Source organism: Mesocricetus auratus, unplaced genomic scaffold (assembly GCF_017639785.1).
Source record: "Mesocricetus auratus isolate SY011 unplaced genomic scaffold, BCM_Maur_2.0 Super-Scaffold_100025, whole genome shotgun sequence".
Taxonomy (NCBI): domain Eukaryota; kingdom Metazoa; phylum Chordata; class Mammalia; order Rodentia; family Cricetidae; genus Mesocricetus; species Mesocricetus auratus.
This window is the reverse complement of record NW_024429206.1, coordinates 8548784-8575246: the sequence shown is the minus strand read 5'-3', so window position 1 is coordinate 8575246 and position 26463 is coordinate 8548784. Positions and strand designations below refer to the sequence as shown.

The following is a 26463-nucleotide window of genomic DNA, read 5'->3' as shown; positions in this document are numbered from 1 at the left end:
TGGTGGCTACACCTTTAATCCCAGTATTTGGGAAACAGGGGCAGATGGATCTCTGTGAGTTCAAGGCCACCCTGGGCTATATGAGAGTGAATCAGTGTGAAAGAGAAACAGAGCTCACACCTTTGATCCCAGCACTTGGGATGACACGCCTTTAATACCAGCACTAGAGAGGAATATAAGGCAGGAGCTCAGTGCAGTCTCAGGACAGTCTGAGGTTTAGTGGAGAGACTCGCAGTCTGCAGTCCCATTGAGGACAGGATTGCCCATCTTTGGTCTGGGCGTTGGTAGAGGTAAAACTCTCTAGTGGCTTGGCTGTTTTGCTTTTCTGATCTTCAGCTTGAACTCCAGTATCTGTCTCTGAGTTTTTTATTATTAAGACCAATTAGAATCCATACTACATATCATGTTAAGGGAAATAAGCCAGACTTAGATAAATAAAGGAGAGAAGGAGGGAGGGAGGGATGAGGGAGGAAGAAAAGCAGAAAGGGGACTATACTGTTGAGGGGAGCCCATGGGGTGGCAAATGGATGAATTTGAACAAAGTATAAAACATGACATAGATCTGAGAAAATATTGTATAACCTATTATTTTATACAGCAGCTAAAAAATAATTTTAAAAAATTGGCTGGGGGTTGGTGGCACACGCCTTTAATCCTAGCACTTGGGAGGCAGAGGCAGGTGGAACTCTGTGAGTTCGAGGCCAGCCTGGTCTACAGAGCAAGTGCCGGGATAGGTTTCAAAGCTACACAGAGAAACCTTTTCTCGAAAAAACAAAAAAACAAAAACAAAACAAAACTTGAAGATTTTCTTCCTGACAGAGATTTTCCTTACACAAACCACTCCTTGGTGATTTCTAGGAACTACTCATGATTTTTCAACATATCCTGACTCTACTTTTTGCTCATAGTTGAGTTTGCTCTCTCAACTATGGTTTATCTGTTTCTTCCTCTTAGAAAATGGAGAGACCTGTCATAGGGAGATATGGAGATGTGCAAAGGATTGGTATGTTGTGAGCACAGACAAGTGGATTACTCTAAAAAGGCATGAAAAACATCTGGAGGGACAGCATAAAGTAACACGATTCTCCGTTCCAGGACATTGCAGAAAGAAACAGGTTCTGGCAAAGGTGGGCAGCGTGCGTGACCCCAGAAGGGAGAGGCCCACTGCCTTCTATTGGCCTTGGATGGTGTAATGGTCTATTCTGTACTGGCAGTGGCTTTGTAAGTACTATCTTACGATGAGGGGGAAAGTCAAACAGCAGCCATTCTTAGCAGGTTTTTCAAAGGGACAATAACATGACAGTGTATCAGTGAATGTTTGGAAAGAGGATCTGGAACAGAATGTGGGGGACAACTCCGAGTCAGAATGACATCACAGTGGATTAAGTATCAGAGAACTCAATAGAGTTGGGAGCTTGGATTTCTTCCACCATGGCTTGGTGGTCAGCCAGAGAGCTGTAGAGAAGATCCCTTGTCCTGAACACTCTGCCTCAAGGGAGAAGTTCAAAAGAGATTTCACGCGAAACCTTAGATGAAGCTAGCCCAGCAAATCGATGACACACAAAAGAGACCCAAAGCCAGCTGCCTCATTTGAGCGATTTAAGGTCACTCTTTTTGTCGAGCAAGGTTTCTAACCTTTTCAAATGAAATCTGATTGGGGCACATTGGGAACACAGTTCTTTTTTTTTCTTTTTTCTCTTCTAAATAGAGTCTCTCTCTATGTAACCCTGGCTGTCCTGGAACTCACTATGTAGACCAGACTGGTTGAAATCACAGAGACCCACTTGCCTTCAACTCTTGAGTGCTGGGATTAAAGGTGTGCACCACTCTTCCTGGCTGGTAACACACTGTTGAGACAAAACAAGGCCAGACTTGGCTGTGCTGCTTGTGTGCTTAGCTCCATGGTAGCCTGAGGCAGGAGGATTGTATATACAAGGTCAGCCTTGGGTAGAGAATGAATACGGGGCCAATCTGAACAAACTAGTGGATTGTGTTTCCAAATAAAGGGTACATGTAGCTCAAGGGTTGAACACTTGCCCAGCAGTCTCCAGGTCCTGGGTTCAATCCCTACCACCGTAGAAACGACAATGGTGATTCCAAGTGTCCTTCCTGCTCACATTTGTGTATCTTAAGCCTACACCATATCTTCTATGTCTACGCACCAGTATGGCGTCCCCACGAAGGAGTTGGCAGGAGAAGCTATGGAAGCAGATCCAAAGTCAGCCAGCTTCACCTGTCCTGGTTCTGTGAGGAGGATATTTCCAGCTTTAATGTCCCTATAGGAGAAAAAGAGGAGGATTTGAGAGTTTACTTCTCCATTCTTACTATGCAGGAGGCCAGAGCATGCAATTAAACAAACACACAAGCATACTTTTCTCGGTTGTCACTGCGTGTTGTAAAGTAGCCCGCATCCCTGGGTGGTCACTGGAAGGACTTCCAGGAGGAGTTGTCTTCAGAGGGAAGGGTGGGATGAGGGAAAGAGGCAGCCATGCCAGTCAAGGAGAGCTCCGAGGATGGCGACCCTCAGTTTTATCCAACTACCAGCAACCTTCCTCATGCTGGGAGAAGTGGAGCCGTTTGCAACTGCCTGTTTTCCCCCTTCCAAGCTGTCTGACATGCCTGTGTTGCTGCTCTGAGCAGGGCTCATGGGCTGGTCACGTACCTGTTCTGTCTTGCCTGTGACCCTTCCTCTCTCCCTTTAACTGTAACTGCCACTCTAAGAAGGCATGGGAGGGTACAGGTTATAGAAAAGGTGTTATTTAAGAAATAACACTGTAAAGTAAAAAAGAAGATCCTGAAAGATCAAAACAGACAAGGATTAGGGGTTAGGAGCTTGCATTTCAGTCTTGCAATGGCGGGTTGTGGCTGGTTTGCTACTAAAGATGGTTGATATTTGATGCACAGTGAAATGTTAGGGGGGAAAATAGCATTATGAAAATTCACAATGAGAGGATGATGTGGGTGTCCCCTTGTTTTTCTTAAGATATGAATGGCTATAATGAGGACTGGGAACCACGAACTGCAAGTTGATGGGTCATGGAAAGATATAGCTGAGAAAATTAAGAGACAGTGACAGGCTTAAAAGCTTCCAGAACCTCCCTTGAAATGACAGTCTCCCTCCTCGAGGCAACACTGGGCAGGAGAACTGAAAATAAAGGTGCTATTCAGTCTCTTACAAAAGAAGGGCTTGGGGAGGAAACGCCTCTCACAGCAATACAAAGATGAGATGAGTGGTATTCACGTTTTGTTTGAAGACCATATAGCACAGGCTGGTCTTGAACTCTTTATGTAGCCGAGGTTGTCCTTGAACTTCTAATCCTCTGCCTCTACTTCACAAGTACTGCAATTATATGCATATGCCCCTGTACCTGGCTATGATACTCTTTAAAAATTGTTTTGTTTAAAAAATGTTTTGTTTCTTTTTTTTTTTTTGAGACAGGTTTTCTCTTTGTCCTGGAGTTTACTCTATAGCCCAGGCTGGCCTTGAACTCACAGGGACCCTCCTGCCTCTACCTCCTGAATGCTAGGATTAAAGGTATATGGCTTTCATTTTGAAATTTAAGGAACATTTAGAAATTTTTTTTTGTATTCTCAGTTTCTTTCATAAGTACCATGCTGATTAAGAAGGACAAACACAAAACTAAACTGTGGCTTCAGATAAAACTTGCAAGCAAGTCACCATCTGGCAAGCATACCTTGATTCCAAGGAAATAGACCTCAAAAATCTACTAAATCCATTGATTAAATGGTAAATGGGTTTAGTCGTTATTTACCAGATAATTGGTTCATTCTTTGTCTATTTTATTTATTTTTTGTGGTGCTGGTACCCATCCACACACATCCCAGTCTAGTGAAGCCTGGCTAGCCTGCTTTCCTTCCTTCCTTCCTTCCTTCCTTCCTTCCTTCCTTCCTTCCTTCCTTCCTTCTTTCCTTCCTTCCTTCTTTTCTTCCTTCCTTCCTTCCTTCCTTCCTCCCTCCTTCCCTCCCTTCCTTCCTTCCTTTTTTCTTTCTCTCTCTTTCTCCCTTTTTTTTTGAGATAGGGTTTCTCTGCGTAGCTTTTGAGTCTGTCTTGGAACCAGCTCTTGTAGACCAGGCTGGTCTTCCAACTCACAGAGATCCACCTGCCTCTGCTTCCCAACTGCTAGGATTAAAGGCATGTTCCATCAGTGCCCAGCTAGTGTAATCTTTCTTAAAAATTTTTTTGTGAATGAGCATTTTGCCTCTGTACATGTTGGAATGCCCACAGAGGTCAGAAAAGGGTGTCAGAACTCCTGGAACTAGAGTTACAGTTAGTTTCCAGCCACCATGTGTGAGTTGGGAACCATCCTGACACATATTTCAGCAACCAGAAGAGTCTGGAACGGGAGAAGAAAAGGTAGTGGCTCAGTTTGGCTGCTATTCTGTTTGTGGAAAAGCAGACAGACCCTTCTTCAGATTTCCCTCTGCCATCAGGAGGCCAGCAACTGACACATGAAGTCAGACATGGGGCAGTGCACATCACAAGCATTAGCCCTTTGGAGGCTGAGGTAGAACAAGTGGAGTTCAAGACCCACCTGGAATCTGATTTCGAGGCCAGCCTGGGCTACATTGTGAGACTGTTTCAGAAAAAAAAATCTGAACTAAAAATAAAAACTACCCCCCACAAACAACACCTAAACAGGTCTCCCCAAACATTAGAGGGATGCCATCTTTGTGGAGCTGTGAAAGAGGCCTGGGGGTGTCTGCTGTTTCCTATAACCCCTTAGGCGCAGAAAACTGGGACACACGTGGATTCCCATGGTCCCTGGTCTACAGAGTTGGGAAAGGGAACTGGAAAGGAAGCTGGGGTCTGGACTTACCTGTGGATCAGGGAGTGAGAGTGGAGGTAGGCCAGCCCCTCCAAGGCACCATGGGTGATAGCAGCGATCTCCACTTCCTGAAGTGGTTTCTTATGAACTGAGGAGGAAGGAGAGATGATCAGGATGGATGGCCAGCCTTCCACGTCACACAGTTACACTCGCTGCACCAAAGAACACTTGAGAGCATATTCACCTAAGTCCACAGAAGCCGTACCTTCCATAATATAACAGTAGGCAAGGAAAACCAAGTGCCTAAAAATGAAACTAGCAAAGTAAAACCATAGGCTTATGGCATTAATTTACTGGTCAACGGCGAGTCAAAGCTGACAGCGACCTAGGCCATGCTGTTCTCTGCCGCAAAGCCTTCATAATTGCCCCCTTGACCTACCGGGAAAGAGGCTATGAAGCAACTTCTGCTGAGAGACCATGGATGGCTTCAGATATTTTTAAATGTAATTTTAAACATAGCTGCAGGCCACAGTAGCACTGGTAAGAGGGGACTGGGTCCACTGTGACACCTCACATGGGTAGATATCAACACACACACACACACACACACACACACACACAAATTCTGTCTCATATACATATCCATCGTGACACTGGCAAAGAGTAGTAGCACCATTTACATATGGCTTTGATGGTTTTTGACTATGGGTACCATACCCTATTAACCAAACATTTCAGCAATGCCTGTCCTGGATGGCCATGGACTCAACGGTAGGAAGACTGCTGATGTCACCCAGATACATAAACTACAAGGGGAGAGATTATGTCTGCACAGTTTACCCACATGACCCTTAACTGCCTTTCAACTAGAGGCCCAAAATGCACTTTGTCTATTTGTCTAAAAGGAGATAAAATCCTTTTTGAAAAAAGATTTTATTTGTGTGTGTGTGTGTGTGTGTGTGTGTCTATGGGCACATAGAATGCATGTGCCTGTAGAAGCCAAAAGAGGACATCAGGTCCCCAGAGCTGGAGTCATAGGCAGTTGTGAGCCACCTGGGAGTCAAACTCAGGTTCTCCCCAAGAACAGAGTGTTCTTACCACTGAGTGGCCTCTTCAGGCCCACAGAGAACATGATGGAGGAAAAACAGGAGAAGCAGAGTGATGTCATCCTTACCTTCTAACAAGTCAGAGGCTGAACCTAGGCAGTACTCCATCACCAACTGGAACAGATTAAAAGATCAGAATAATAAAAGTTAATAAGAAGTTCCTCAAGTTAACCAACCAACCAGCAAGTTAACTAACCTAGCCAACCACAAAACTAGCCAACTAATCACACAACTAACCAAGTACCCAAACAACCAACTGAATAACCAACCAACCAAGCACACAAGCAACCAGCTGAAACACTAAGAACATTTGGCCTGACCTAAACCTGTTTTATCTGGTAACTTGATAATAAATTGATTTTCATACTTTTTCACATTCCAGTTCTTGTCACCTTTCACTTGGACTTGACCTCTGACCATGTGAGGGTTGATAAAGAAATATTCATTGTAGATAGTCAAGCTGAGATTGCCAATTTCCAACCTAATACCTTCTTCCCACAGTATTGTTTCATAATAGGTTTTTGAGTGGCTAAATATTATTGGTTATTATTTATTATACGTTAAAATTTGTAACTTAGAAAGGGTCAAGAAATACATAAACTAGAAAAATCTGTGTTGGGCTCAGGATTTTGCAATTCACTTATTTGGGGTTTAATCCTCAGTATCAAAAGTTAAGCAAAACCCCCAGTTAGCAGTCCTCCTTGTCCACACTATCTAAAGCTTGCAATAAGAAACTCTCTGTAGAGCGCTCAGTCTAAAGACATGGACTTCCATGTGCTATTACCTTGAATCAGTCTAATGTCAGTACTTTGAATCTGAACCATCTGGAGATTTTAATTTGTATCTTAAAATATTTATTTAATATTTAACCTCATAACCCTCATGAAAATATTCAGGCATAGCAATGCTAATTTGTAATCCAGCTAGTCTAGACTACCAGAAGAGGTCTAGGCCACTGAGAGACGCTGTCTCAAAAAACTAAGTGGTAGCACCTGAGAAATGTCATCTGAGGTTGTCCCCCCCACCTCCATGTGCCCCCCCCAAACACAGTGGCCAGCCTGGTCTACACATGAGACCTGGACTATCCAGGGTTATTCATTTTTGTCCCTGCCTCAAAAATATTTTTTATGTCCCTTATCATGGGCATGTATAACCAAGAAAAAAGATCATAGCATGTGTAGAGCTTAGTCCTAGCCATGACTTTAAATACCTCCTGGGGTCTGGGACTATGCCCCATGGGTGAGAGGGGACCACTGTGCTCTGAGGATAACTGGTAGGCCGCTGTGGCCATGAGGCACAGCCCAGCATTATCAGGGGGATTGTAGAATGCATGGCAGCCCAGGATAGGTTAGAATTCAAACTCGGGACTGTGCTTTCCACTTTGTGTACATTATGTTGAGCCAGTGTGTCCTCACTGGACAGGAGGGAGATAAGCTGTGCTCCTAGTCTTTAAAAAGGGCTGTCTGTGAAAAGACCCTGAGCACTGCTGTCACACCACAGCGCCTCCCTCAGCCCTTCACACCGAGCCCTTGGCAGCCTCACTGCTATTTGGTGCTCTCTCTCCTTCTTCCACATGGCCACGTCACTGTTGGTGCTGCTGTGTGTCTCCTGCCTCTTGCTGCCTAAGAGCGCATTCTAACTAGTAGTCAAACTAGTAGATGGAGACTGGGAGCTGGTTAGAACTTGGCATAATTGAAGAGTAAACAGGCCTGGAGGAAGAGCTCCCGAGGCTTTGCCAAGACTGCTGGTTACTTGGGATGTGCAGCATTGAGTGACATCTCTCCAGACTCGTCCAAGGCAGCTGAGCTTGTCCAGAGCAACTGACTTCCTGATAAGATGCTCCTTTGATTGACAGATAGCAAGGACTGTTCAGGTAGGAAGCAGGGGTCTAGACAGCTGAAGGACTCTTGTTCAGGTTGGAAGCAGGGGTTCAGGGCTTCTAGACAGCTGAAGGTCTCTTGTTTAGATAGGAAGCAGGGGTTCTAGATGGCTGAAGAACTCTTTTTTAGCTAGGAAGCAGGGGTTCTAGATGGCTGAAGGACTCTTTTTTAGGCAGGAAACAGGGGTTCTAGATTGCAGAATGACTCTTTAGGGACTAGAGAGATGATGGTTCAGAGGGTAAAGCTTGCCTTGCAAGTATGAGGATCAGAGCTCAGCTCCCATGTAAAATTGGGGTACAGGGGTGTATGCCTGTAATCCCAGGGCTGGGGAGGTAGACACAGGAGTTCCCTGGGGTTTATTTCTAGCCAGGCCAGTCAAATGGGCAAATTCCAGGTTCAGTGAGAGACACTGTCTCAACAGATCAGGTGAAGACACTTGACTTTCAACTTGTGGCATTCACACGCTCACAGAGAGAAATGCATGTACACACACACACACACACACACACACACACACACAGAGAGAGAGAGAGAGAGAGAGAGAGAGAGAGAGAGAGAGAGAGAGAGAGAGAGAGAGAGAGAAACGTATGTGCACACATGCACACACCAAATGAATTCCTTGAGCAGAAATGCTTGTGCACAATGTTTGGGAACAGAATGTCCATTTCCTGTAGGCCAGAGGGTCCAGAAAGGCCTTGGCTCATCACAAACAACCCACCATAGACAGGTAAATTGGACTTTAAGCTAAAATGCCCAATGTGATTGACTGCAAAGTTTAACACCTTCACATTCTAAATAGCGTGTGACATGCCAGCCTCTAACAGAAACAAACTATGTGGGAAAAAAGGGCACCCCACTCCAGTAGCACAGTGGTGGTGTCATTTTGTATAAGTTGTACAGTGATGCGGTCTGGTAAAGTGCCAGAATTTTGGTCAAATGGGAATGGGGAGGAGGGGAGAAGTGGCGAAGATAAAACTTCTAGAATGAGGGCTGGAGAGGGCTCAGCAGTTAAGAGCACTGGCTGCTCTTGTAGAGGAGCTGGGTCCAGTTCACAGCACCCACATGGCAGCTCACAACTATCTCTAACTACAGATCCGGGGGATCTGAAATCCTCTTCTGACCTCTGTGGGCACTGCACACGTGGTGTACTCACATGTATGCAGGCAAGACATTCACACATACAAAATCAAAATAAATAAATCTTAAAATAAAGCAAGCAAGCAAACAAACAAACATCCCAAGATAAGGGCCGGCTAGACGGCTCAGTGGGTAAAGGCACTTGCTGTTGGAGACTTGACTCCCATCCCTGAAACACATTTTGTGGAAGGAAGAAACCGTCTCCACGAGTTGTCTTCTGACCTCCACATATGCACATGGTAAACATGCGTACACAAAATGTAAGTGACAAAAATCTTTAAAAACCCTAGGAGACTAAAAGGATTTACGTTTTAGTTTTACAAGATGACATTCACTTTTTACCATCCCTTTGCTAAATGTCTTCAGAATGATGCTTCCTTCTGATAGGCCAGACTGGCATATTTAATCTCATACATACCACATGACAGACTGGCAAGCACTGACAAGTGCTAAACAATCAATTACAAAAGTCAAATGGGACAGAAACAGGACGCATCATTTTATAGTGCAGACAAATAACTAAAAAAACTGGTAGCAAAAAAGAGAATAGAGACTGTCTGACTTACCCAAGCAGTATGCTCTTTTAAATAACAACCTTTGTACTCGATGGTGTTGGGATGCTTCAACTGTTGTAAAAATTTAACTTCCTTAAGGATATCTTGCCATTTCTATGAAAATTGGAAAAAGCGTATTATCAAACTAAAAACAGTATGTGTCAAGTGTGTATATACATATGTAAATTCATTTTATATATTTCTTCTGTGTTAGATGAATATAAGGTAAATGTTTAATAAATGAACCAGTTAGCTACCTTATGCTATAGTTTTAATAGAGCATGAGGTCCAAATCTCTCATCAAATATACCAAAGTCAAACCACTACTCACTTCCATGTTCTATCCTGGAAGGCTGTTTCCTAGACGCAATATCAAGAAGCTCTGCTAGAGGCCCCACAAGAGACAACGTGTGGCCAGCTGTTTTCCACCTATACAGCTTCTGAAGCCAGCCCACTCACTGAGTAACTCAGAGAAACCTAATTCCCTTCTCATCTTTCTGGGTCTTCTCTCTTCTTTTCTTTTTGAGACAGGGTTTCTCTGTGTAGCCCTGGCAGTCCTGGAACGCGCTCTGTAGACCAGGCTGGCCTCGAACTCAGAGATCCCTCCGCTTCAACCCCAAGTGCTGGAATTAAAAGTGTGCACCACCCTCACCTGGCCTGTGTCTTTCCGTAACATTTTGGGCCTCCTTGCTGTTTCTCTAGAACAGTGATTCCCAGTCTTGCTAATGCTAACAACCCTATAACACAGTTCCTCATGTTGTGGTGACCTCCAACCATGAAATTATTTTTTGTTGTGACTTCATAACTCCCTCCCATGTGCCTGACTTCTATGACAGCTTACATGCACGGCCTCTTTCTTGTCTCCATGCTCTCTCTTTTATGGGTAGCTACTGAGGTTTATAGTTTACAACCATCCTTGGGAGGGTTTCCTTTTAAAACTCTTATAAAATTGTCCTTGTTTTTAAAAGAAAAACAAACAAACAAACAAAAGAACAACAGTGTGATAAACACTTAGGTAACTTTTATGGATTACATTTTCTGGAAGCTTTGCTCTATGTTTAATGAATACATATGAATCATATGTGTTTGTGGGGTACTCTACACGTCTCCATACCATAATTATCCCGAGAGGATACCTAGCACGTCTGCCACCTCAGACACCGACCATGTCTCTGTGGTAAGAACAGTGGACTCATCCCTTCTAGTGACTCTTGAAACACACACAGTAACCCGGGGGACTAGTTGTCCTCCTCTGTGTGGGATGACAGAACTCAGGACTTGGTGAACCTCACCCTAACCCTGACACATCTGTTTAGGCACGGGACTGCCTTACCTCGTGGGTCTGCTTCCCACTGTAGGACATTTTCTTAACTGCAACCACCTCATTGGTGTGAGAATTTGTTGCCTGTGATAAGAGAGAGGAAGAAAAATAAAGTTAGGATATTCAGTCACCTTAACTTAAACACTGGACTAGAGTCTTGTGGCATTTGTCCTCACATCTCAGTGACACAGTCCTTAAAGATGCCCCTACTGACGGGATAGAGTGCCACTCCACCCTGACTTCATGGGAATGGCTTCACAAATTCCTTGCTGTAATAACATGTGTATAACATGTGAGCGTTATAATACGATGTCAAAAAAATACATGATCAAATGAAAGAAAAGCAAACTGCAAAAGTTGGGATTCGCATTCTTAGATTCCCAACAATGGAGAACCAGAGAAACACAGGAGATCAACCACGGTGTGAAATGACCAATCAGGCTGGAGAGAGGGTTCAGCAGGTAAGAGCTCTGGCTGTTCTTACAGAGACCTGGGGTCAGTTCCCAGCACCTATGCGGGGATTCAAAACATCCATAACTCCAGTTCCAGGGGATATGGTGCCCTCTTCTGGCCTCTGTGGGCATTGCACACACATGAAACAATAGACAAGCAGATGAGCTCTCATATATACAAAATAAAAATAAATCTTTAAAAGGAACCAGGCAAACCACAGATAAATGCACACTCTAACATTTATTGCTGTACTGTTCTGAACTGGAACCCAGGGCCTTGCTCATGCTAAGCAAGTACTCTTGTGATGGCCAACTTTCAGACCAAGATTTTGTTTAGGTAGCCAAGATATAAGATCCTTAGTCCCAGTTTCCTAATGCTAAAGTGCAGGGGAAATGAATGCACATTAAAAAATGTATATACTCACTAAGGTGATAGAACCTATTATAAAAGGCACCTACTAGTTAACTGTTTCCAATCCTGAAAACCTTAAGAAAGGCATATATAAGGTAACTATTGATTCCGAAGGTACATATATACACATACATACATACATACATACATACATACATACATACATACATAAACTTTCATTAGAAACAAAATCTTGGCCTGAAAGTTGGCCATCGGTAGAGTACTTGCTTAGCATGAGCAAGGCCCTAGGTTCTAGTTCAGAACCACAAACAAACAAAACAATCATGCATACTACATGCTTGGTCATGCTCTATGTGCTTAGTCACTGAGCCACATTCTAATCTGTAAAAAAAAATCAAATTCTTCATGTTTATAAAATGAAAACAGGATAGCAGTATAGATTGGTGAGAGAGCTTGCCCATCATGTGTGAGGCCTGGGCTCCACAGGGTCAGGGAGCAGGAGAGAGAAGAGGAGAGGGGAGCGGAGGGGAGGGGAGGAGAGGAGACTTGAATGGAATTAGACAGTGGCATTAAGAAGTTGCTCATTAAGGGAATTTACAGTCAATGCTGTTGGGCGTGGCTTCCTTATGTCTACAGAGTCATCCTGATTGGTCCTCGCTGTGTGCATTTACTCATACAATGTATCTGCTAGCGCAGGGACTGACTGGACATTTGGAAACAATTTCCATGGTGATTTTCCTACAGACATATGAAGGTGTTTCGTGCATGTGTGTACACTGCGCATGTGTGGCCATAGGAGCACAGAGTGTCCAGTCTCTGCCTCTGACAGCACCGGGGTCACAGGTGTATGAGGTTTGTGTGGCCACATCCTGCTTTTCACGTTGGTGCTGGAGATTCGAACTGAGGTCCTCATGCTTGGACAGCAAGTGGTCTTACCCACTGAGCCATCTCTCCAGCCTCGGTATGCAAAGCTTTCAGTGCAGTTTTATAATGGCTACAAGCCAGCACAGGTCACATGGAAATTAAAGTAATTAATAAATTACAAAGATTTACAACAGGCCAGGCAGTGGTGGCACACGCCTTTAATCCCAGCACTCAGGAGGCAGAGGCAATCGGATCTCTGTGAGTTCAAGGACAGCCTGGTTTACAAGTTGAGTTCCAGGACAGTCAGGGCTGTTACACAGAGAAACCCTGTCTCAAAAAACAAAAGCAAAACCAAACAAACAAAAAGGAAAAGAATGAAGGAATAAATAATGTTTCTATTCTAATTTAAAAAATTTTAGTAGACTTATTTAATTTCTATGTGTACCTGCTTGAGTTTATATGCATCGGGTGTATGCAGGTTCCTGTGGAAGCCAGTAGAGGGCTTGGATACATGGAGTCTGGAGTTACAGTGGTCCTAAGTCACCTGACATGGTAGCTAGGAACCAAAGTGGGGTCCTCTGTAAGAGCAGTACTGACTCTAACAATTGCACTATCTCTCTGGCCCTAAATGTTTCCATTTTCAAGAACTGAAAAACTAGGCAAAACAAAGTTACCTTGCCTTGGAGTGTCAACATAACAGTTACATATAAAGAAGAGCAAGAGCATAAGCACCCTGAAATATGGACAGTGGGCACTCCTCAGAGGAGCAGGGTGCTCTGGGCAGGAAGGGCATATGATGGGCTTCTGGGATATGGCAATACTCTTCTTGTTCTCATAATTCCCTGGAGACTGCCTTTTAATTTTTGCTTAAAATATATATTCTTAGGGGGAGGTACTTGCTTTTGTTTTTCCTCTTTCCTCTCAAAGGCTGAGCTTTGAGCCTTGTACATGCTGTACCTCCGAGTTACAACCAGACCAAGTGAGTGTGTGTGTGCGTGTGCGTGTGTGCGTGTGTGCTTCTTTATGTAAGATATATTTAAAATTAAAAGTACTTTAAAGAGGCTGGAGAGATTGCTTAGTGGTTAAGAACAATGGCTGTTCTTCCTGAGGTTCTGAGTTCAATTCCCAGCAATGACATGTTGGGTGACAACCATCTATAATGGGATCTGGTATATGCAGGCATATATGCAGACAGATCATTCATACCTAAAAAATACATAAATAAATAAATACTTTTAAAAGGGTATCATTGTGAAAAAGGAAACAGGACTTTGCTTGGGTATCTAATGTTATAGTAAAAATTTAAGACTAAATATGGGACCATTAAATAGCAATTGATTGCCCCTTTCAGCCACAGGAAACTGAGCCAGTGATGATCCCGAAATGAGTATGTGATGTGGATGGAGGACGGGAGACGATGGCAGCACTGATGCCAACAGATGCAGAGGGGATCTGGGAGACCCATGGTGAAGCTAGCTACAAGAGGACAAGCTGGAGGTGAGAAACCTCACTGGGAAGGAACCTGAAGAAGAGCCATGCCCCATGGTCAAGGCTGACAGTCACTTGAGAGGAGTGATTAGAAACAAGATTAGGGAAGGAGCTGTCAGTCCATTCTATCCCTATTGTTTTACTAGGCTAACACTCTTCAAGAAACATGGTTACTCTCATGAAGCAGACTCCCACCATTTCAGGGGCAAGAACTATGTTTCAGATGGCCAGCTCCAGGTGAATGGGATGTGTTTCCATTGCAGTAATTTCTTACTTTCTTGTCAAAAATATACAGGTTGGAGGATTTGGAATGAGGGATAGTCTTGCACCATTTATTAGAAAATAGTGACTTCCTGTGATTGTCAAAAATTGTCTTTATACATCTCTCTAGATAACTATTTATCTGTCTATCTTTTCACCTATCCATCCATCCATCCACCCATCTATCCATCAATCCATCCATCCATCCATCCACCCATCTATCCATCCATCCATCCATCCATCCATCCATCCTCCTACATTTATTTAATTCCTACCATTAGAATATATTATATTAGTTCCTAGGAACACGGTAATGAATGAGATGGAAATATCCCCGTTATCATGGTGCATATTATTTAGGGTAAAGGACATAAATGACTAGCCACTGCGCTAGCATGTATCTAAACATAAGCACAGGCTGCTAAGAGCTGGAAGGTCAAATAGTAAAAAACTGTCTTGGGAAGTAGCACTTAGGCTGAAACCTGCTGAACTGATAAGGGCTCCATGGTAAGGATGTGGGATTTGGGGGCTTTGGGGTGAAGGGTGGAGAGTAGAGGCTGAAGGCACTTGGCATCTCCAGGAAACACACGGGGCTTAACTTCAGGCTTATCACTCCTTACCACCACTGGAATAGAGCCCAGCGCTTGGGAACTGCCTTCAGCAATGGCCAGGCATCTCTCCACAGAATACAAGCGTGCTCTACAGCAGACAGCCAAACTTACTCTTCCCAAGCCTAGTCTATGCCTCCAACCAAGTACTTACAAAGTACACAGCTCCGAAGCTCCCATGTCCGATTTCATGCAAATCGATAAAAAGCTCTTCTGGGTCATCCTTGTAGAAGAGGTCAGCAATCTCTGGGTCCTTTAGCACTCCTTTACGCATGGTGGCCAGAGGGCGAGCACGTTGCTTTTTGGAGGCCCGGTCCTTTTGTCTCTCTCATTGACTACTGTTTTTGTGCTTGTAAACCTTCAGTCCCTATAGAAAGATGGGATCTGCCATTCAGTTCTTTCTAACACCCTGTTCTGATGACAATACAAACACAAATTAACATGAAAAAGTACTGATGGGGGGGGGCAACTCAGCAGGTAAAGGTGCATCATCAGAAACAAAAATCAAACCCATAGCCAAACTATTTTGTGCTCACTAAGACAGCTATAAAAACAGGTAAGTACTGGGGACTGGGGTAGACAGGAGCAGGACTCTCTGTCCCAGCTGGCAGGAATGTGAAATGGCACAAATATCTTGGGAACAAGAGTTCATTAAAACAAACAAACAAACAAACAAACAAACAAACAAACAAACACAACAACAAAAACCCAACCAATCAACCAACCAAACAAACAAATCCAGTACCGGAAGTTAGCCTCAGGAATTCCCCTCCATGTAACCAGAGGAATGGCTCAGTGGTTAGGAGCACATGCTACTCTTCCAGAGCACCTGAGTTCCATTGCCAGCACCCAGGGGGCCTACAACCACCTGTAGTTCCAGCTCCAGAGGATCCTGTATCAATCTGTTTTTCTTTTTTTTCCAACACACACACATACACACCTAAAAATAAATAAATAAACAGATAGATAGATAGATAAAAAGATTAACACTGTTAGGTACACACTGAAGAGATAGGAAAGGACATTCATGCAAAACAAACAAAAAAACTCGGAGAAGTTTCAGAGTGTAATTATTCCTAATCACTAAAAAGTAGAACTAACCCAGTGCCCAGTGACTGGTGAACAAATAAAATGTAGTAACCTACACAGTGGAACATAATAGTCAGCCATAAAGGAGAATAAGGGGTTAGGCGTGGTGGAGTATGTCTGTAGTCCCAGCGCTTGGGAAGAGGAAGCAGGAGAACTATGAGGTCAGCCACCCTTGGTTACATAGTGAGTCTGACAGCAATGTGAGCTTCATGAGACTCTGTCTCAAAAAGAAAAAGGACTAAAGTAATAGTCTATGTTCCAACATGATTGGATTTTGTAAGTGTTATAGTCAGTGAACAAAGCCAACAATAAGAGAACACATCTGTATGATATCATCTACAGATTCCCAGAACAGGTAAATATATGGAGAGACTACTGGCCACTCTGAAGGTGTCCCAAGGGGCAGCTAGCCTATCAGGATGCTGAAAATGTCATATGTTGATTGGGGTATGATGGGTAGGGCCAGTGGCATCCAGAACTGGTATCCAGCTCTGGATGGGACAGGAAGGTCCATGCTCTGGACTGGAATGCTTTGTGGAATAATCTATCTGTACACTGTGAAAATTTATTGCTCTCATTTTACTAAAAAGCTGACTGGCCAATAGCTAGGCAGGATTTTCAGGGCAGAGAGAATTCTGGGGAAAAGAAGGGTGGGGTCTGAGGTATCAAAAGCTAGATTCAGAAGGAGCAACAAGGAGCATTCAAAGATGAGGTAAATGAACCTCCAGGCAACACATAAGATTAATAGAAATGGGTTAATTTAAGTTGTAAGACCTGGCTGGAGACACACCTAAGCTATCGGCCACTCATTTATATTAATAATAAATCTCTGTGTGGTTATTTGGGAACTGGCTGTCTGGACAGAACAGTTCAGCTACAGGCATGTGTTTTCTTGCAGCAAGGAGCAGGTGACTCCACAGTTCTTCATTAACCACGGAAAGAAACTGCTATAAACTGGAGACCATACCCATGCCCACTCTGAGAGGCCTCTGAACAACTGGAAGCTCCCATGAATAGCAGAATGCCATCGGACTTGTCTGTGTGTTAACATACCAATGAATGAACACCAATTCATTCTGTGTCAATTCTGTTCTTTTTCTTGATGTCTGAAAAATATTGAGATGTTTCTTTTCTTCTGTTTTTATTCTAAAAAACCTTTCATAATACTTAATTATGCTTGAGGTAATTATAGTATAGACTGTTTCTTCCTTGACCCCTGACTAACCAGGCCACACATTGGGTTATTAGCAATAAATTGATTTTTCTTCAAAATATGATATTCTTGAATTTTAAAAGGTCACTCATTAAAGAGGTAAAGGTGACAGTGCTGGCAGACACATTTCCTCTTGTGATGTGACAGCCTGGGGTGACAGTACACATGACTTCATGCCCTCAATTTACTTGTATCACTAATATATGGAGGTGAGCAACCTGACCATCTATATCCATCAGCTGAACAATTCTATCATTTAACAAATACTGTGTGCTTAACATTTTCACAACATTGTATCAGGCAGTGTTAGTGGCTTAGCATTTTCACAACACTGTATCAAGCAGAGCATTACCGAGCTCAGTGTTTCCACAACATTGTATTGGGCTGAGAATTAGGGTCAGAATCCATGTCATCCTGTGTTTTATAAAGGACTTGGGGTCAAGTGAAGCAACAGACACCCCAAGGACAAAGTGGTTGACTGTTAGAAACCAAAGGGGGTATCTGTCAATATAAGGGTTTAGAAGGCTGGTCTGGTCTAGTTTTTACTTACAAATCAAAAAGCCAACCTTTCTTGGAGAAAAGAAATGTAGTTCATTTAATATGGATGAGTGCGAGAGTTGGGAGCATAAAATACAAAGCTGGTGTTAAGTCATGAAAAGCCACAAACGGCCTTCAAGTCACCCTAGGAAATCTGGACTTTACGGCGTGTGGAACTGGGGGCACCACCAAAGGCTTTGAATGGGAAGAAAGGTCCGGCTTGCCAGCACTGCACCTGCTGTCTCAGGCAACTGTCCTGCTGATCTTCAGACCCTGGTAATCGGGTGTCAAGCCAAACGTCAATACTGTTGGGAATAACTGAACTAGAACCACCTGTCAGTCAGACAACTGAAGGCACAGAGGATGGCTCAATGTGAGTTTGCCTTGCTTGTTCCTGACAGAAGGAGTCCTGTGTTAAAGCGCAGGGGACTTTCTGGAGACCTTGCCCAGCAGGAAGTACGTGGGATCCCTTAAGAAAACCCGAGGGAACTAGCAACTGAAATGCAGTTGCCAAAGTGTGCTTTGAATTTCTGAATACTTTGGCTTCAGTTAGGATTAAAGTAAGTTTTCTTCTTCTTGAGAAAACAAAGATTGTGCTGTTCTACTATAGACCCAAAGTATTTTTTTAAAACATAGATATTTAACTGTAAAAAAAATGAAACCTTAAAAAAAAACCTCTCAGAATAAATGACGAGTGAACGTTTAATTACTAAGCACCACAGAAGCCATACACTAAATCAATAAGCTTGACTACCCATAATTAATAAGCTCAAAAATAGAACAAGGAGATTTCTGGCTCTAGCTAAGATGGAGGAACTGGTACTTGATTTATTTATTTTCTGTCACCTGAAACAATCAAAGCATTAGATGAGACACACGTAGGATGGCATTTAACAACAGTGGCTGCCAGGCCATGGACAAAGAACCCTGACATCTGAGAAGCAGACCCAAGCCACAAGAGCTCCAGTGTTCACTCAGGGACCGGTTTCAGGCAGTGCAGGTAGAAACTGGGGGACTCCACTCCATGGCAGGAAAAGAGAACTGTGAGATTCTGAGGTGACCCTGGTGGCTCACAGGGCACAGCTCAAATAGAAAGGAATAACATGAGAGGGTGTGGGGGATCCACAACAGGTGACCCTCAAGTCTGCAGCGTGCACTGGCAGCAGGGAAACTATGCCAGCCCAGGGCAGGGCCAACTAATGGAGAAGATGGCATCTGGAACCCACTCTGTAGCTCAAGCTGGCCTTGAACTTGAGACAATGCAAGGACAGTAAACATATGACTGCAACCCAAATGTTTAAAATCAGAGTAAGGAACACTTGAAGTAGAGATGTACCGGATGGAAGAGACTCAAGCAACCCACACTGGGGAAGGGACAACACAATGTTTGGGATAAAAATATGTTGTGCAGAATACAAAATGGAAAAAAGTATTAGTGAATGTTTTTGAATGAATATATGAAACTCAAATGAAAACTAAAGATGAATAAAGGAAAGGAAAGAAGAAAGCAAACATAGCCAAGTGTCACTCAGCTGGGGCCACCTTCATGCAGCCTTGTATATGTCTAGCTAGCATCCCTAAAGGAGAGGAAGGTATGTAAAGACAGAAAAAAATGGTGTTGGAGAGGTGGTTCAATGGTTAAAAGCACTCGCTGCTCTTCCAGAGGACCTGGGATTGATCCCCAGAGCCATCATGGCTGCTCACAACTGTCTGTAACTCCAGTTCCAGGGGATCTGATGCCCTCTTCTGGACTTGGTAGGTACTAGGCATGCATGTGGTTTGCAGGCCAAACACTCATATACAAATAAGAAAAAACAAGATCACTAAATATTTCTTTGGATTATCTTGATTAGGTTGATTGATTTGGGACCCCCCCACTGTGGGTGGCCCCATTCCCTAGGCTGGGATCCTGGGATGGACAAAAAGATGGAGCATTCACCCCTCTCTGGATCTTGACTGTGGAGACCGTGACCAGCCACCACACATTCCTGTGTGACTTCCCTGCCATCTACAGACTGTAATCCTGAACTGTGAGCTAAGACACACCTTCTCTCCCTTGAGTTGCCTTTGTCAGGATATTTTATCACAGCAACAAGAGGAGTAACCAAGACAGACACAGTCTGGGGAAAATGAGACATTCTGTATAAAAGAAGCAGGAGAAGGATGATGGCAGACTCCTCCCTATAACGGAGAAGATAACAGAAAGCCATTCTTAAAGTGCCAAAAGGAAGAAAAAAAAAACCCATCAAACTCAAAATTCTACACCTAGTGGAAACATCCTTGGAAAGTAAAGGCAGGATAAGGGCTTTAGGGGAGTCCTTCAGCCTGAAGGGAAGCCATGCTAGACAGAAACACAGGCCTTCTAGAAAGGGAGGAAAGCAACAGAACTGGAACTACGCGGTGAGACGTGTGGCTTCCCCATTATTCAAATTTCTTTAAAGCGTAGTCCATCGTTTCAACAAAAATCACAATGTGGCCTGAGGTGTGGAGTGTGAAGAATGGGACAGCTCAAAGATTGGGGTGGGAGAGAAACTGGAGTACGTGGTTATACAGATACTAGAAACTGGAGTACGTGGTTATACAGATACTAGAAACTGGAGTACACGGTTATACAGATACTACACAGGGTTGAAAGGGTGTGTCAATAGCACCCATCTCTGCACAGACCACATGTACACACAAATCATATATAAATACACATGCACATAGATATGCTCTTCAAATAGGAAGGCACAAATAAGCTGAAAGTCAAGGGCCAGAGGACATAAGCCTGCTATAGGGAGAGCCAAGTTTGCTATTACCATGAGTGAGTGGATTTCAAGGCAGGTTACTAGTGATAATGAAGGACACCAATCATATTGATAACAGCTAAGGGCATGGATCCATTAGAGAATATGGATCCAAGTGCTTATGTCCCTCAGAACAGGCCCTTAAAATATGTTGTTAAAAACTAACTTGACAGGGGTGCATGGGATTGAGATGCATTGTTTACAAGTGTGAAACTGTCAAAGAGTAAGTAAAGATATTCTATTAAAATACTTTTAAAAAGACAATTGAAGCTGGGCGTTGGTGGCGCACACCTTTAATCCCAGCACTCGGAAGGCAGAGGCATGCGGATCTCTGTGAGTTTGAGACCAGCCTGGTCTACAAGAGCTAGTTCCAGGACAGCCTCTAAAACAATACAGAGAAACCCTGTCTCGAAAAAAAAAAAAGACAATTGAGGGACTGGAGAAATGGCTCAGCAGTTTAGAGCGAGCACTGGCTGCTTTTCCAGAGGACCTGGGTTCCATTTCCAGCACCCACATGATAGCTCACACCAACTTGTAACACCAGTTCCAGGGGATCTGATGCTCTCTCCTGGCCTCTGTGGGTACTAGGCATGCACATGGTGCCTAGGCATATATGCAGGCAAAATATGCATACATAAAATAAAATAAAAACAAATAAATAAATCTTGAAAAAAATCCATGAGTTGAAGAGCAAATGAAGAGAGAAATAAGAAGCCATTTTGACTGGATTGAGAATGCAAGCACAGCTGGGAGTGAGGTAGCCTGCAACCTTGATGCCTGACACTGAAGCGGGAGGGATCGTTGGGAGTTGGTCAGCAGTCTGGGCTACAGAGTGAGACTCTGTTTCAAAAAGAAAAACAACTGAATAAGTGTAAAAAGGAAGCCAAAGGCAGGCACAATGTAGTAAACCAAGCAATGCTGCTAATCTTACAGGGTAGTGTAAGGCACAGAAAACAGGAAAAGTTTTAAATCGGTGACCTCAGCTTGCACTGTGTATTAAAAATCAAAACAAAATAAAATGCCTAGAAAAAAGAGACACCTGAACCTAAAGTGAGCAGAGGAAATAATGGAGATTAAAGAGGAGATCACTGAAATTAAAAATAAGATAAAAAACAATGAAAGCAAGACTGATGACTCTTTTAGGGAAAGAATTGTATTTAGTAATCTTGTATCAACTTTGTTAATAATAATAAAAAGAGAGATGAAACAAACGACTAATCAGGAATGAGAGGAGACATCCATACTGCTTCACCGGCACCAAGATAATTAGGAATTTTTCTGAACAATGTTGTATAAAGAAATTCAAGGATTTGGAAGGAATGGCCAAATACTTCAGAAGACACAAATCATCATAGTTGGCTCAAGAAAAAAAGATTATTTAACCAATACATTAAAATAACTGAAATTTGAGCTGGTGAGATGGTTCAGCATATAAAGATGCTTGCCCACAAGCCTGGTGACCTGAGTTCAATCCCTGGAAGGCACATAGTTGAAGGAGAGAACCAACTCATGAAGCTGACCTCTGACCTTCACACATGCACTGCGGCATGCCGGTGCAGAAACACACAGAGAACAAATAAGCATAATAACATTAAAAAATTGAAATATAAGATCTCCCCACAAATAAACATCCAGGCTTCACCAGCAATTCCATCTCATATATGGAAGAAAAATAAAGTTCATCTACACAGTTGCCCCAGAAGAAAGCAAAAAGGGTAGCCATTTGAAACAGAAACGGAGGCTACACTGCCACCAGGTCAGTCCATGGAAGGTAGAATCCACATCTGCTTTCCCAAAGATGTGCTACAGCATGGAGGAGCAGGTTACACCAACACTGTGTGAAAACCTGCACAAAAACCCATCTCACAATGGACTCGTAAACACAAAGTACAAAGAACTCTCAAAAGCCACCAGTAATCCAATTTTTATTTTTCACTTTGTTTTATGTGTGTGGGTGCTTTGCCTATAAGCATGTCTGTGCACCACACGCATGCCTGGTGCTGGCAGAGTCCTGAAGAGGGAGTCAGGTCTCCTGGAGCTTGAGTTACAGATGGTTGTGAGCTAGTATGTGGGTGGTGGGAACTGAACCCAGGGCTTCTGCAAGAGCAGTCAGTACTTTAAAGTTCCCATGCATCTCTCCAGCTCCTACAACTCCATTTCTTAAAAATGGGGCAAAAGATTTATTTGAGTAAGCCTCTTACCAAGAAATACTTCTAGATGACCAATGAGAGGTGCTTAGCAGTAAACCCCCAGAGACACAAACCTAAGCCACGAGATACCGGCACACACTCACTTAAATGGCTGACATGGAAAACCTCACCAGACAAGGCATGGTGAGGATGCATGGTGTGGTAACTGGATCCTGGAGAGGCTGTGTAGGAGATGTAAAATAGTACAGCCTTCGGAAGAACATTTTGGTAGTTTCTTGAAAACTTAAACAAAAACCTTCCACAGGGTGTGGACATCAACTAAAGTGCCTATCCATGTAGAGCCCTATACACTAGTGTTCACAGCATCCTTGCTTTTATAGTCTAAACTGGAAGTGATCTCAAGTAGGAACTTGGATTTCAGGTAATGTTTGATGTCCTTTTTTTTTTTTTTTTGCTTATTTGTATTAAGAAAAACATGTTTTGAAAATCCTATTACATCTGGGGAAGTGATATGAATCCATTTTGCTTTGGATCCTGAACACGTCCCCCCCCCTCCCCAACACCAAAGCCCCTGTGGCAGAGATTCATGGGCTGCTGCCTTTGGCACTGTGGTGCCTAGGAGAGGCAGAGCCCAGTGGGAGGCCTTTGGGTCATGGGTTCACGCCCTGAAGGGTGTTTTGAAACTTCACCTCTCTCTCATTTTTTCTCTTGATCCTCGGGGATGAAAGGGGAAGTTTGCCTCCACCACACACTCCTGAAATGAACTGTTACCTCATCAAAAGGGCCAACTGGACAAGGACTGAGACCCCCAAACTGTGAGTTAGATAGACATTTTCTCCATAGAAGTTTATCACTTTAGATATTTCATTATAGAGACAGAAATCTAACATGGAAACCATTTATGAAATTCATAATCTAAAACCAAACTATAATAAAATGGTGCTGTCTCTATATATAAATGTGTGTGTGTGTGTGTATGTGTGTGTGGTGTGTATGTGTACATGTTCATGTGGCTGCAGATGTGCTTGGCCATGTAGAGAGGCAGGAAGCCAGCAAAGGTCTATTCCTCAACTGCTTCCCCATCTTACTTTTGAGACACGGTCTCACACTGAACCCAGAGCTCATCAGTTCATCCAGGCTGGCTGGCTAGTGAACCCTCGGTGTCTCTTGCCTCTGTCCCCACAGTGCTGCGATTATGGGTCCATGCCACCATGCTTGGTTTGTTATGTAGGTTCTAGGGGGATCCGAGTGAGGTCTTCATGCTTGTACAGCAAACAATATGAGGACTGAGCCATTTCCTCAGTCCTAAAAAGATCACTTTTAATAATATAACATTAAAAAAACTTCACTTCATTTTGTACATTGTGTTTGTGCTTGTGTCTGTGTGTGGGTTTGTACACATGGGTGCAGTGCCAGTGGAGGCCAGGAGAGGACACCAAACCTCCTGGAGCTGGAGTCACAGGTGGTTGTAACTCTGTGCTGGGAACAGAACACAGGTCTTTGGCAAGAGCAGTACATGTTCTTAACCACTAAGTCACCTTTCTAGCCATATAATGTACTACTTTCTTATGTGTTCACTCCTTTTATGTCCTTACAAAGATAATAAAATTTTACTGTAGAAACCACAACTTGTTCCTATTTTTTTAGGTGGAAGCTATGCACAGTACCTTACATCACATCAGACAATAAATACCTTTTGGTATGTGGCACAAAACCTTCAGTATTGCTCAGGTTCATTGTGGCAGCAATCTCTTCTCTTTTGCAACCCCAGTCTTCCACACCTGTGGACAGAAGGGAAAAATACATAATTATAGAGAAAAGCAAGGGAGGAAGTAATTAAAGCTGGATGTAATAGCTGACGTTTGCGGTCCCAGCAACTCTGGAGGGTGGGGACTGTGGATGGCTAGAGTCCAGGAGTTTGATGTCTGTGTGACCTAATGAGACCTTTGCTGCTTGTTAAAAACTAACGAACGATGTGGTAGTTTTAAACATTTACAAAAATAACAGAAAACATTTATTGTTGCCCATAGATGACAAATGTAAAAGACACAACTTTCACCCCGGACTGCTTAGATTCCCACATGATGAATATGTTACTAGGTTCAGGATCTACCTGGAGGAGTCAGCAGGCCTGTATGCATTCCACATAGCTCAGACTACCCGCCAGCTGCTGAAAGAGACGGCTCAACTGTTAAGAGTACCTGCTGCTCTTCCAGAGGGCTCAAGTGTGGTTCCCAGCACCCACGTGGTAGCTCACAACTATCTGTGACTCCAGTTCCGGGGGATACAATACCTTCTTCTGCTCTCCTTGGACACTGGACACACATAGCACACAGACATACATGCAGACTTAACTCCTGTACACATAAAATAAAAAGAAATACATCTCAAAGAAAAAGAAAAAGAAAAAGGGAGAAAACCTGACTACAAATAAAATGTAGACGAGAATAATGACAACCCCTAACTAGCAGTATGTGGGCTGACCTAACAGCGCATGGTGATGTCACTGACTCAGGGCAAGGCCAGTGACTTCAGTGGCTTCTGCAATAGTCATGAGATACACTATTCTATCTACTTCCTTTCCCAGGCACATCTATAACTGATTTGCCACACTCTCATGTTAACTATTATTTTAAATTATCTATTAAAGAAACAAATGACCAACATAGAAACAAATTTGCAAACTTTGTTTTTTAATTCTTGATACAAGGGCTGGGAGGTGGCCCAGTCGGTGAAGTGCTGGCCTTGCAAGCATGAGGACCGGAGTCCTCTGAGTGGCCCCAGGACCTGCATTAAAAAACAAAACGTAAAACCCGGACATGGCAGTTTTTAATGCCCCTGCTGAGGAGGCAGAGGCAGGAGGAGGCAGGGGGTTGGCTGGCCAGCCAGTCCAGCTGAATTGGTGAGCTCTTAGCTAGTGAGAGACTCAAAAACAAGGTAATGAGTACTGTGGAATGAATGATAACCATGGCTGTTCTCTGGCCTCCACATGCACAGTGTTCAGTGAGATGGCAGAGCCAAGACAAGAGGTTCTGTGCTGATGTTAGATACATATCAAAAGTGCAGGCTGGAAAAATAAATGTGGACATGGAGAAAGGAAAGTCAGCTGTTAATAAGGGTTATGAATGCTGTGTGTGTGTATGCATACATACTACCTACCTACCCATCTGTCTGTCTGTCTATCTATCTTCTATCTAGTTATCAATCATCTGTCTACTTATCTATCAATGTATCACCTATCTGTCATCTGTCTGTCTACATCTGTCTGTCTGTCTGAGACAAGGTCAGGAGTTCACTGATGGGGCATGGTTGGCTGACCAGGGAGCTCCAGGGAGCCCCTATCTTCCTCCCCAGTACTGGGGTTACAGGCACACACCCCCCCATTCCTGGCCTTTTCTGTGGGGAGAGAGTAAGTACTTTACTGACGTGCCACCCCCTCAGACCTGGCCTCTAATTTTAACTCTTTTCTTTGGTGCTAAACAGTTAAATACACTCAGAGTAAGGTACACATTCAAGTTCACTTCTTAGTTATGTGTCCTTGAGTTATCACTTTAAAAACCTGCTTTATTGAAATATAATTCCCATATCTAATCCACTCATTTATACTGAGAAGTTCAGTGGTTTTTTGGTATTTTCCCAGGTTATGGACAACTATCACAACAATATTTTTAGAAACCCACAGCCTTCACTCTGCCACCCTTTCATGCTAGGCAAACCCTACCCAGCACTTGTCTCCTTCCATTTCCTGGTTCCTGATAGTTCACGAGAACAGGCTCATACAAAGTGTGGCCTTTTGGAACTGGCTTTTTTTTCACGTGGTATAGGCCATCATGTAGCATGAATCAGTATTTCAT

At 43.4% G+C, this 26463-nt stretch overlaps 1 protein-coding gene across 4 annotated transcripts in view; it reads right to left on the bottom strand.

The window, feature by feature from the left end:
- Positions 1 to 26463, bottom strand: part of Taok3 (TAO kinase 3) — a 161149-nt gene that overhangs the window by 64407 nt on the left and 70279 nt on the right. The window contains exons 3-9 of one of the 4 annotated variants that reach the window (XM_040731174.1): positions 24303 to 24390; positions 14986 to 15215; positions 10798 to 10869; positions 9477 to 9578; positions 5962 to 6007; positions 4839 to 4935; positions 2163 to 2276 (exon numbers count right to left, since the gene is read on the bottom strand). In XM_040731174.1, the coding sequence (XP_040587108.1) occupies positions 2163 to 2276; positions 4839 to 4935; positions 5962 to 6007; positions 9477 to 9578; positions 10798 to 10869; positions 14986 to 15105 (551 nt within the window). In that variant the 5' untranslated portion in view covers positions 15106 to 15215; positions 24303 to 24390. Of the gene's footprint in view, positions 1 to 2162; positions 2277 to 2371; positions 3449 to 4838; positions 4936 to 5961; positions 6008 to 9476; positions 9579 to 10797; positions 10870 to 14985; positions 15216 to 15576; positions 15595 to 24302; positions 24391 to 26463 lie in introns of those variants that run through there. The other 3 variants (XM_040731173.1, XM_040731175.1, XM_040731176.1) reach the window with 3 other exon arrangements.